The sequence below is a fragment of the Oryctolagus cuniculus genome, chromosome 1, assembly GCF_051225735.1.
Source record: "Oryctolagus cuniculus isolate XC-2025 breed Fujian yellow rabbit chromosome 1, ASM5122573v1, whole genome shotgun sequence".
NCBI classification, from domain to species: Eukaryota; Metazoa; Chordata; class Mammalia; order Lagomorpha; family Leporidae; genus Oryctolagus; species Oryctolagus cuniculus.
Window position 1 is genome coordinate 159,768,953 of NC_142867.1, and position 12,216 is coordinate 159,781,168.

Consider the following 12,216-nt stretch of genomic DNA (forward strand, 5'->3'; position numbering starts at 1 on the left):
ATCAAACAAGTGAACATAACCATCATCTTGCATGGTTAATCTTGTGTGTGTGTGTGGGGGGGGGGGGGTAAAGGTCCCGAAAGTCTACACTTATAGTAAGTTTCCTGTATACAGTATTATAACTGTCATCCTCATGCTATCCATTACATCTCCAGACTCAGTCATTGCCTGTTCTGCAGAACATCGTCACTTGGACCTACAGATGTCCATTTGCTCTCTCCCTCTGGTGACCACTGTTTTATTGGATGTCACCCCTCCCTCCCTTCCCCTTCCTGTTAACTCTGGGCCCAGAGCCACGGAAGGGGTCCATGAAGTGGTCCTGGGTGCTCCATGGCTGCACTGCTGGTGACCTTCAACCCTGCATGCAAGAGCCAAGGAGGCTTTTGCCTCTGAGGACAAGGTGTCGCATCTCAGGATGCCAGAGCCTTCCCAGGCCTGCCAGAATTCAGGGTCCCTTTTTGCTTCCTTGACTGCTCTCTGATATTTAAGCATGAGCTGTCCCTGCCTCTATCCCTGAGTTTTTCTGAGCCTTTGGTAGCTCTCTTAGGCCTTCACCTTATGTAAGTTTCCTCAGCAAAATTCATCTTCAGAAGCCTGGGTCCCAGACCCGTTGTAGGTCTGAGAGAAGAAATGGGAGAAGACTTGGGGAACACGAGTCAGGTGTCAGCTCTGTCACTGAGAAATGCACTTGTTCCCTGGTACGGGAGACACAGGTGAGGGCGATCATGCCCTCATGTCTAGGACCCTCACAGAGACAGGTGCTCACAGTGTTGGCAATGAGGCAATGGGCTGGCCCCTCCTGGGGCATTCTTGCAAGAAGATGCTCTCAACGAATACATAGCCCACTGGGATGTAGAGATGCAGGTGTGTGTGCATGCGTGTGTTTGTCGAATTACTCAAAAATGCCAGGGGAATGCTCTACAATGAATAAATGCTTTCTTATGTGAACTTTCTCAAGGTCAATTTAGGACAGAATTTTTTTTTCTTTACAGAGATAGTCGGAGAACACATAATCAACTCCACTTGACAAGTTAGCAAATAAATGCCAGTGGATTTCTCACAATCAAGTTCTGTCTAATGGCTAAATGAAAATCTTGATTCTTTCCCATTTTTGCCTTAGATATGGTCTCACTTTTTCCTCAGTTTCCCCCATGCAAAGTGGTTGTTAACTGAATAAGATGTATTTTGGCAAAATGCTGTATGTCATCAAACATTAGGCTGAGCCACAGTACTTCCCATATGGATGAAAGGACCCTCTTAGCATCAGTGTGTTTAACTATGGAGACATCTAGGTCCCTGCAGATGGCACACAACACACACACACACACACACACACACACACAACCAGGCTCCCTGATTTCTAAACAACCACCCTAATATTAATCCTTTGAATGTGATTATTATTATTATCATTGTTATTACTTTAGGTAATTCTGGGAATTCTACTTCCTCCTTCAATTCTCAGCTTGGAGTTCAAGAACAAAGATGACATGCCCTACATGACTCAGGCTCAGGAAATCCATCTCCAAGAGAAGGAGCCAGAAGAACCAGAGAAGCCCACGAAGGAAAAAGACGAAGAGGACATGGAACTGACAGTAAGGGAAAACTGCAGTTGTTCTCCCTAGGGAGAGTCCTTAATGCATTTGTCTCACAGATGTGAACGCAGGTGCAGTAATTGCCGACGTCAGGCAGCCCTTCCCTCGGCTCCCGCCAGGTTAAATCCTGGGGTGCTTTCTTTTGAGAATGAAGAGTGGGATATTGTAAGTGTCTCTCTGTGCACAAATAACATGACTGTAAGACTCAACTGTATGTGAACCCGTTAGCCAGCCAGTGGTGCAGGACAAACCAATGAAATCCAAAAAAAGCAAGGCACCCTACATTTTCCAAACAAAGCTTTTCTCGGCAACCAGACCATGCGGCAGTCTTTGCACACCGGGAGGGAAGGGGAATCCAGGATTGAGGAGCAGCCAGCCTCACTGAGCTGGAACCATTCTGCTGATCAGAGGCTAAGCTGGTGTCTGTCTTCAGGGTCAGGATCACAAATACAGCACTAATTGAATTTGGGGTTTTGTATGGAAGGCTTTTATTAGCTCTTCCTCGTGTAATTATAGGACATGAATGCTTTGTTCTGCAGAAAGAATGGGGCAGCTGGGCATGGGACAGCTTCCCACAAGCCCCGCCTGAACAGTGTGACTGCCGCTGGCTTGCATCCAAGAGCTAAAAATATCACACACTCTTAAAGGGACAAACAAGTTTCATAGCTCGAGAGACATTAAGCAACAATCCCATAAGGACTTTCTTGATACACTTTTCCCTCCTTCACCACCCTGGCCAGTGACCTTTGCTGAGTTGACCCAGAAGAAGCTATAAAGGGAAAAAACAAAAATTGATTTTGCTCAGGTGACAATAGACCTTTGTATTATCTTCCTAGTGGGACCACTGTGCGAATTATTTTTTCTGCAGATAAATAATCTTTCCCACCAGTAGGGCCTTCCTAAAGATCTATTAGCAGGCACAATCCCAGACTCACTGAATGAAAAGCCAACTTTTCATTGTTTGGGAATACTTATCACAGTTTCTAGAAGAGTCTGCTCACTTCTGTGATAGGATCAGAGACTGTCTTCCCTGAGATTCAACCACAGTTTTGGCCTCTGAACCCATGCACAAATAGGAAATATTTTAATCATTAGCAGAAACATTTGTAGTGATGACATCAAATCTTTAATGAACATTTTGGCAAAGGGGTAAACTGTGTGCTGTGGAGCCAGGATCCTGCCCCATTACTACTTGCTATACAGTTCCATAACCTCTCACATGTGAATAATAACCACACTGGTTGTTGCTTGGTTTCAAAAATATGCAAGGACATTACTCAGACTGACAACTGGAACACCATAATCATTGAAAAATATCTACTTATATTGTTATTGTAGCACTATAGTGCTATATACACTTACTATGAAATCTTCACAAAAGTCTCCTAAGGTAGGCACTACCGCTACCCCCATATTCTACCCAAAGAAGCAGGAAGTCAGGTTAATGCCCAAGGTTACCCAGAAACCTGGCTACAAAACTAGGAGTACAACCCAGATCTATAGATCCCACTGGTCATACTTTCAGCCAGTAGATTATGGGGGAGAATCTCTTCCCAGCCTCACATGTAGGTGCTCACCTGATTTGGTCCACCACACAACAGAAAGAAACCAAAAGTGACACACAGGCCTCCTAGGTCAAGTGTGGTGTGACGCTGACATCAGCACACATCCTAGGAAGGAGCCAGAAGCTGAGTCAGCATTTTCTCCAGTTAGGGAAGACAACAGAGGGAGGTAGATTCCCTGCTCGGTCCAGAGCGCTTGAGAACCTGCCCCTTCAAGAAGCCACCGTGAAAGATGCATTTCCAGACGGAGAGCAAAACCTGCTTGCCAGAGAAGAGATCCCAGCATATTTTAGTGATAACCCAAGTAAAGGACAGAGCAATCGCATTGCTGCATGAGCTTATTCTGCCCCAGCAGGCACAAGAGAGAGAAGGAAGGGGCTTGTGGGCTGGCAAACTCGAGATGGGGCAGTTGTCTCTAACGTGGAGGCTCCTTTGTCACTGATGGCAACCTGGGTCTCTGCCTGGGTACAGGTCAGTGGACTCTCTGGAGAGTGTGGCTTGGGGATACCTCCACTGCTTTCAGAGGACTGATATTTGAGCTTCTGTGTTAAACCCACATATCTGGTCTCAGAATGGGACACTTTCCATTGACTCTTACAAAGCTACACATAAAGATCAACTTCCACTCACTCCATCTTCACAGGCCTGGGTAGCTTAGTTCACCTCAAAGGATCTTCCTCACCTTGACATCTGGGTCCAGACAGCCAATATCCTCAAAACCATATTGTATGGTTTTATCTCTATTTGACCCTGTTAAAGTCTGATTTAAGGAAAGTCAAAGAAAATGTTTGCTTATGGAGAAAAAAATAAACAAAATCAGCAAGTTATGCTGCCTAGGCTGGAATTAATGAAATGTCAAAAATGCTTTACTTCAATCCAAGCCTTTCACAAATGCAATCCCTCTGGAATATATCTGAATGATAAAGGCAAAAAGGTTTCTCTGATGTTGATTTTATTTTGCCTATGTTGTCTTGTAAATGTCTCCACATTGCAGTTTGCCTAATAAAGACCTAACATGAGCAATGGCAGGGCACACTAAAGTTCTCTCAGGAGAGCCAGCATCCCTCAAGGTTACCCCAAGAGGCCACTCTCCAAGATGCCTTTACTTCCATATCATTGTGCCACCAAATGGTACTATATAATCAAGCAAATAAACAAGCAGACCAAAAGCAGGATAATTGTGTTACAAAAATTCTAAGTTACAAAAGGAAAAATGCCATGGAGCTCAGAGTTTGCAGAAATCAGTCATCAATATTTATAGAGCTTTATTGCTCTCTGGTGTGCCATAGCCATCATGAAAACTGACTCAGCTCACCGATCAGAGGCCTTAGGACAAAATCTTACCTATTCATTAACTCAAAGCACCTACAAAGGAATGGAAGCTACCTTCTCCAGAAATCCTATTGGTAAATCATTTGTGAGTGTTACTTATTGGAAAAAATGGTTATTTGAGGTAGTGAACCAAACAGTTGAAACTAGGATTTGTACATTTTAGGTAAGGTGGTTTAAAACCAGAATTCTCTGATAGTTGTCTTATTCTCTTAATGTCCTATTCTCAACTTCAAGATAAACTTCAATGATTTCTATAATTAGGTTTCTCAACTTTAAACTCATATTTCCAATACTCCATCTTGTCCCAAATCCATCTCAGTTCTGAGCAATTGAAGTGTGTATTTACCAAGCACTAAGTGCCAGATGCTAGTTGATTCATAGACCAGTTCTTATAGTAAGGCCTCTTATCAACCCCCACTTAACAAGTTAAGAAGTCTCAGAGAAGTTAAAAAAAAAAAAAAAACGCTTGTCTTCAGTGCCTGAGTCTCGTTCTGTGACCTGGGACTCAGTCCCCGATCTTAGTCCCCCAAAGCGTGGAACTCTTCATCATCAGAATCTTCAGTCACATTTGGGGCATCCTGTCACTCACTACCCAGACAGGCGTGTGTCTGCCTGTTCTCAAATTCTGTCTTTTTCAGATGTTAAGTCATTACTGTTGTCATGATTGGAAAGGAAGTAATCGCATCCTTAGCGATATCTCCAAACAGCCCAGCCCAGGCTTGGCTAGAATCCTTGCCCTAGTCCCACATGCTTGCAGAGGAAGGCAGTGTACCTGGGAGTTGCCATAAAACTCATACCAGCAGGAATTTAGATTTACAAGGCTTAAATGAGGGAACCAAGGCACATGCCTAAAGGCTGAGGAGTTGGCCCTAACCTAACAAAGCTCTAGGCACTGCCCTTGACTTGCATCTTGAATATTCCCCACCTTTGGATAAAGTAGCTACTCCAGTTCAATTTGCCTTTGACCTACAAGACATTAGTATAAATAGAGACAGAATTTGAACCCAGGTCTAGTCTGTCTCAGAAAATAAGAGATAGAGAGAAAGAGGAGGAGGAGGGAGGGAGGGGAGAGAGAGAGAATTCCTTTCTTCCTCTTGGAGATCTTTCACCTACATCTTCCAGACATCTTATGGTAGACAGGAAGACAATGATCAAGAAATATCCCAACATCTTCCATCCCAGACAAGGGCTATATCCACGGATTCTGTGTGTAGTGCAAATGTATACTTAGGGGAGGTACAACATGTAAATCTGCGGAGGCCTTTCTTAGTTTCTTAGGTTCCTTCAGGTCTGAAGTTCTGTGAGCATCCTTCCCTCATCTATAAGATGAGTGCAGTAAAGGACATGCTGCCCAGAGCCCTGCCACAGTGCTCTCCTTTCTCTTCCTCTGCAGGCAATGTTGGGACGAAACAATGGAGAGTCCTCCAGGAAGAAGGATGAAGAAGAAGTTCAGAGCAGGCACCGCTTAATTCCCCTGGGCAGAAAAATTTATGAATTCTACAACGCACCTATCGTGAAGTTCTGGTTCTACACTGTAAGCTTCTTTCCTTTTCTCCTTCCTAATGGATGGCCACGAGATACCCTCTGTCCATTTTTCATGCACCTCTGTGGGTATCTCTGAGTCGTAACTACCACCCACAGGAATGATGTCTCCATGACCTTGCTTTTCCAATAGTTTTGCAAGATTTGCATAGTTTGTTAGGCAGCTTCCACAGCTTCTTCACAGCACATAAAGGAAATGATAAAAGTGAAAAGTAATAGAAATAGAGGTGAGATGAATATGAGTCTAGTCTAGCAGGAAAAGAGTTGCCCCCCCTTTCCAAACTCTTTCCTGCTATGGATGGATTAGCACTAGGTCAGCATTGCTGTTTTAGATGCCCGTACTGGCTTTGAGAGTAATGACTGCAGAGGGTACAGAAGTGACACTCCTAGGAAGGGTAGCATGGGTGTATAACTACTCCCTACCTGCAAGCAGCAGTAGACCACCTTCCTTGCTCTGACCCACTAAACAACACACAAACCAAAGCAGTGGCAGATACTCAAAACAACTTACCAATACAGCCAGTATTGTGCAGTGTGCACACTCTACAAACATTTTCTGTCTGCAAATGATGGGTTGACCCTGAAATATCTTCCTGATATGACAGAAAGGGCTCAAGTGCTTGCTTTCCACTTCTATTCTTCAATGATATTTGCTGTTTAAGGTGAGCTTTGGGCCCAGGTCACCTTCCATCCCCTCGAGCCATGGGGGAATTGTGCCAGGCAGATCGTGCATCTGTATTTTTAGCCTTTTTCACAACAAACTGTGCAGCAGTCATTTGAGGCAGCCACAGGACCATCGGATCTGAGGCCAAGATAACTCAAATTACCAGATGAGGTGCATTTTGTGTGGTCCTCCAGGCTAACACTTGACACTGGCTTAAAAGCAAGGTTTCGCAACACCAGCACTCTGGACAGGACAATTCTTTGCATGTGACTGTCACCTACATGTAGCGCATTCAGCAGTACCCCTGCCCCTATCACAAGATGCCAGTAGCACTCTCTCCCCGACAAGTTTAACAACCAAAGTGTCCCAAATACTGCCAAGTGTCCCCTTGGAGAATACAATTTCTACCAGTTGAAAACTACCTCTTTAAAGTATTGATCACATGTAACTGTACACATGTGTTGAAATGGAACACTGTGCCATACAACTGGCACCTTCCCACTTTCAAATATATTATAAAAACAAATAGTAATAATAAAGTATGGTCCTGAAAGGAGATAGGGTATTTCCATAATACAAGTTTTTTCACTGAAGTGTAATTAAAATCTATCAATTAGAAAAAGAAAAAAAATTTTCTCTTCCCTCCCCAAAACAACTAAAGCATGCAAAAATCACTTCTCTTTGTAGATTCATACAGATCTATATTACTTTTACTTTACAGAAAACACCTTAGTAGCAGCAAGCATGAACTTTGGAACCAGACAGGTTAGGTTGTTCTGAGCCCATCTGAGCCTTACTATTGTGTGCCTTCCAGCCAGTTACTCTCCCATGCTGTCCCCAGTTAGCTCAAAGTAGGGATAATAAGTGCCTACTTTGTAGACTTCAGTGAAAATTAAATATGTTAAAACATGTAAGGCACTCAGGACAGTGCCTGAACATGTCAACACTGTGTAGCTACAACTGCTTTCCTGGGCTAGTTACACTGCACAGTAATAATCAGCGTCATATTCATCCATCAACTCAACAACATCATGTATTGAGCACCCAATAATATTGGAAGGAATATTCTCCCTAATCCTAACATCAAGTTTATCAGAATAACATTTGTAATGCCATTTTACACCAGGGCCAGACCTTTCATGCTACAACGCTTTGATTGTCTCAACCTGGAATAGGTCTTAGCAAACTCCAGCCTACTGCCTATTATTGTAGCCTGCAAACTAAGAATTTTACATTTTTTACATTTTTTAAAGGATTGAAATAAAATCTTTTAAAAGTATACTTTATGACACATGAATGTTACATAAAATTCAAATTTCAGTGCCCATAAATAAAGTTTTATTGGCTCACAGCCAAACTCATTTGTTTCCCCATAGTCCAGCTGCTTGCTTTTATGCTACTACAGTAGAGTTGATTCACAGCTATAGGGACCATCTGGCTCGTGAAGCCTTAAAAATAAAGCAGAGCCCTGGCACAATAAGTTTGCAGAGCATAAAAGAAACCAGAAGTCATGGTTCCAAGAACTGGCACTTGTATGAATGGAGAACTCACCTCTGTCATCCTTCAAAGGCATCCCTGTTTTCATTCCAGCTCTGAGTTCGGTGTCATAGTAATGGTGTCTCCCTTGCGGCCCCTAACTCCCCATTTACTTATCTGAGGCAATGGGTAGCCAAGAACAGCCTTAAATCCCAACTTCACTCTGTAGCCAGTCATTCTCAGCCTTGCCACACACTGGAATAACATGGGGAGATTGAAGTAGCGCACTAACACCTGGGTGGCACTTCCAGGGGGTTAGTGTCCTGGGTGTGAGGTCCAGCCACTGGTGTTGTTTCTAGCAAAGCTGTCCAGGTGACTGTAATGAGCAGTCAGGGAGGGAACCACCACTCTAGATAGTGTTCAACTTTTTAGCCCAATATTTTTAATACTTCTATGATGATAAGGAGTTGTATTGGTAGTGAAAATTCCTGGCCCCATCATAGATCCAGGGAATCAAACCTCCAGGAAGGAGCCTGAGAAGACTTTGTGTTGAACAAGCTCCCAGGTGAGTCCAATGATTAGAGAAGCTTGGGACACACTGCTCTGCTTACATAGTTTGCAGCAGGTGAAATGATGCTCAGGTATCCATGTTCATGTATCAACAAGGTTCAGGCTTCAAGGAAGTGGAATGGAGGTGAGGTGTGTCAGTGTTTGAAATCCCCAGTGATGCATAATAAAATTCAAGTTTAGGATGAAGATCCCATGTGCTCTGGGTCTTATTCTTCTCTGTGTTTCTGATCCTGATACCCTACAATGCCCCCTTTCTCTTGCAAGGTTCCAAAAGGCAGTACACGTCTTCCATTTCATACAATCTCATCTCTTCATCTTAGCAAGTTTCCCAGGGAACAGGTTGGGTCCTTTTTGTTCCAAGAAGAAGGCGGCAGGAAGCCAATTGGCTCCCACACCCTGCTTCTGTTGAGAGCTGCTTTCAAGTGTCCAGCTGGAGAGGATTCAGACTCAAGGTGCGCAGAGGCCACAGGTCAGAGGACACAGCGTGCACCCTGGGTCTCCCCAGCAGTGACAGACTCTTCTCTCTGTAAGACCATCTGCCCCCTTTTCTCTCCCGAGGTAGCAGAAGGCCTGGGAAGAAGTCAGGAATAGCATGGCCCCACCAGGGATCCACAGCAAACTGTGGCAGGCTTTGGTCCTTGTGTTTGATAGTTTAAGAAACATGCATCTTGGTTAATGGAAACTGTAAAAAAGAACACATAAGCAAATAAAACACAAATTATTATAGGATGCCCACTGACTAAATTAAGAATCAAGGTTATATTTCTGTTCAAAAGCTTTGATGTTCTACACATAGCTTGTTAAAACTTATAGAATACATATACACATATGCACAAAAGGGGTCTTCAAAAGTTCATGGAAAATGTGTATTATGAAAAAAACTATGCATGAATTTTAAATTCTTTTGCCTCAAAATAAGCTACTAATTCCATTTTCTCTGGAATATTTGAATTAGCATCTTACACATACACACATAACATATGTTGTGTGAAGATAATCTGCAATGAGGCTGCATGAATGTTGGTAAATGCTAAAATAGGTCACTTCAAGGACAACAGCCAGTCGTCTATTGTGCCATTTAAACATAGTTAATGCTCTATTTCCAGATGTCTATATTTCGGGATTGTAGCTTGACTATGGGAAAAGTTCACTTTATAGTAACTGATTTCAAGGACAGGAGCTAAAATGGATGAAAGTGGTGGAAACAAACAATAATGAAGACAAAAAGAGGAGAGGTATGAACAGTTCATGGGGGATCAAAGGGAAACAGGACAGAAGTAAGAGGGATAAAAAGAATAACAGAGGGCCCAGCGCTGTGGCGTGGTAGGCTAGGCCTCCACCTGTAGTGCCGGCATCCCGTATGGGCACAAGTTCAAGTTTCAGCTACTCCACTTCTGACCCATGTTTCTGCTGTGGCATGAGAAAGCAGTGGAAGATGGTCCAAGTTCTTGGGCCCCTGCACACATGTGGGAGACTTGGAAGAAGATCCTGGCTCCTGGCTGTGGATCAGCCATCTGGGAAGTGAACCAGTGGATGGAAGACCTTTCTCTCTGCCTCTCCCTCTGTCTGTAACTCTACCTCTCAAATAAATAAAGAGAATCTTTAAAAAAAAAAAAAGAGGAATAGAAGAAGCATCTTGAAAAAAAGAGGTTGACTATTATTAGCCAACATTCATTGGGCCTCTACAATGGGTTAGGAGAGATAGATAATGATTGATAGATAGGCAGACACATGGAGGGAGATGGCTCATTAGATAGAAGATAGACATAGATAGAAACAGACAAATGATAGCTAGGGATCAGTAGAAAGATAAGATGATTGATGGATAAACAGATGATAGATTGATAGATAGATATAGACAGCTAGATGACTGATAGCTGATAGGCAGGATGGATAGATGATAGATTAGATAGATAGATAGATGAACAGAGAGAGAGAGAGATACATCCCAAATTCTTCCAAAGGCCCTATGGGGTAAGTAGCGATGATCTCTGCAGTGTGCAGGGACAGATTTAAGTGACCACAGGATGACACAGCTAGTATGTACATGAGCCTGGATTTAAATCCAAGTTTCTTTTTTTTTTTTTTTTTTTTTTTGGACAGGCAGAGTTAGACAGTGAGAGAGAGAGACAGAGAGAAAGGTCTTCCTTCCATTGGTTCACCCACTCAAATGGCCGCTATGGCCAGCGCACTGCACTGATGCAAAGCCAGGAGCCAGGTGCTTCCTCCTGGTCTCCCATGTGGGTGCAGGACCCAAGCACTTGGGCCATTCTCCACTGCCTTCCCAGGCCACAGCAGAGAGCTGGACTGGAAGAGGAGCAACCGGGACTAGAACCCGGTGCCCATATGGGGTGCCAGCACCGCAGGCGGAGGATTAACCAAGTGAACCATGGCACCAGCCCCTAAATCCAAGTTTCACTGACCTCTATGCCTGCCTCCCTTCCAGCCACACAAGGCATGTATTCAGAGGATAGCCATCAGGTTAGAGGACTTGTGCACTGAAGTGCAGAGGAATTGTGTGTCACTGAGACTACAGGTGACAAGATAATGCTTTGGAGTGTTTTGCAGTTAACTGGGTCAAGTGATAAAAACCCAGCAGTTAACAAGATTCATAACAGATGGACATTGTGTCACAAAAGATGAAGCCTCCCCTTGGGAAGTCCACATCCCATTCCAGAGTGCCTGGTAGTTCAGGTCCCAGCTACTCTGCTTCTGATCCAGCTCCTTGCTAATGCACCTGGGAGGCAGCCAGTAATGACGCAAGTACTTGGGCTCCAGCCATTCACATAGGAGACCTGGATGGAGTTCTGGGCTTCTGGCTTGGGCCTGGCCCAACCCTAGCTCTTAGAGTCATTTGCTAGTGAACCAGGGGATGCAAGATATCTGCTCTCCCTGCTCCATGCTTGCCCCTCCTTCTGTCACTCTGCCTGGCAAACCTAAATACATGAGTATACTTTAAAAAGAGATTTATTTCCCCCTTGAAGCAATGGAATTTGATCCAACAAAGAGAAAGAAACAATGAGGAAGAGAGAAGGTCTCCAAATCAGAAGGAGGCAGAGAGTGTATTTTAGAGTTGGAACCACTGATTTTATTTATTTATTTTTTTGCATTTTATAAAGCGCAATACTCACAGTGACTAGAGGGTAAATGCAGCATATTATAATGGTAAAAAGAAAACATATGGACCAAGTCATATTTTGAACTGATTTTTTAATCTATTTATTTGAAAGGCAGAGTTAGAGAGAGAGAAAGAGAATCTTTCATCCATTGGTTCGCTCCCCAAATGGCTGTAACAGGCAGGGCTGGGCCAGGCCAAAATTAGGAGCCAGAAACTTCCTCTGAGTCTCCCATATGGGTGTCAGGGGTCAAAGCACTCGGATCATCTTCTGCTGCTTTCTCAGGTACATTAGCAAGGAGCTGGGTCAGCGGTGGAGCATCCAGGACTTAAACTGGGGCCCAGATGACAGTACCAGTG

The 12,216-nt window shown here is 43.7% G+C and overlaps 1 protein-coding gene across 29 annotated transcripts in view; it reads left to right on the forward strand.

Moving 5' to 3' along the window:
* The window catches only part of TRPM3 (transient receptor potential cation channel subfamily M member 3), a 1,000,643-nt gene that overhangs the window by 903,017 nt on the left and 85,410 nt on the right, over positions 1-12,216 (forward strand). For 28 of the 29 annotated variants that reach the window (XM_089336758.1, XM_089336764.1, XM_070050833.2 and 25 more), the window contains 2 exons: positions 1,428-1,595; positions 5,883-6,023. In XM_089336758.1, the coding sequence (XP_089192884.1) occupies positions 1,428-1,595; positions 5,883-6,023 (309 nt within the window). The remainder of the gene's footprint in view (positions 1-1,427; positions 1,596-5,882; positions 6,024-12,216) is intronic. The other variant, XM_089336775.1, reaches the window with a different exon arrangement.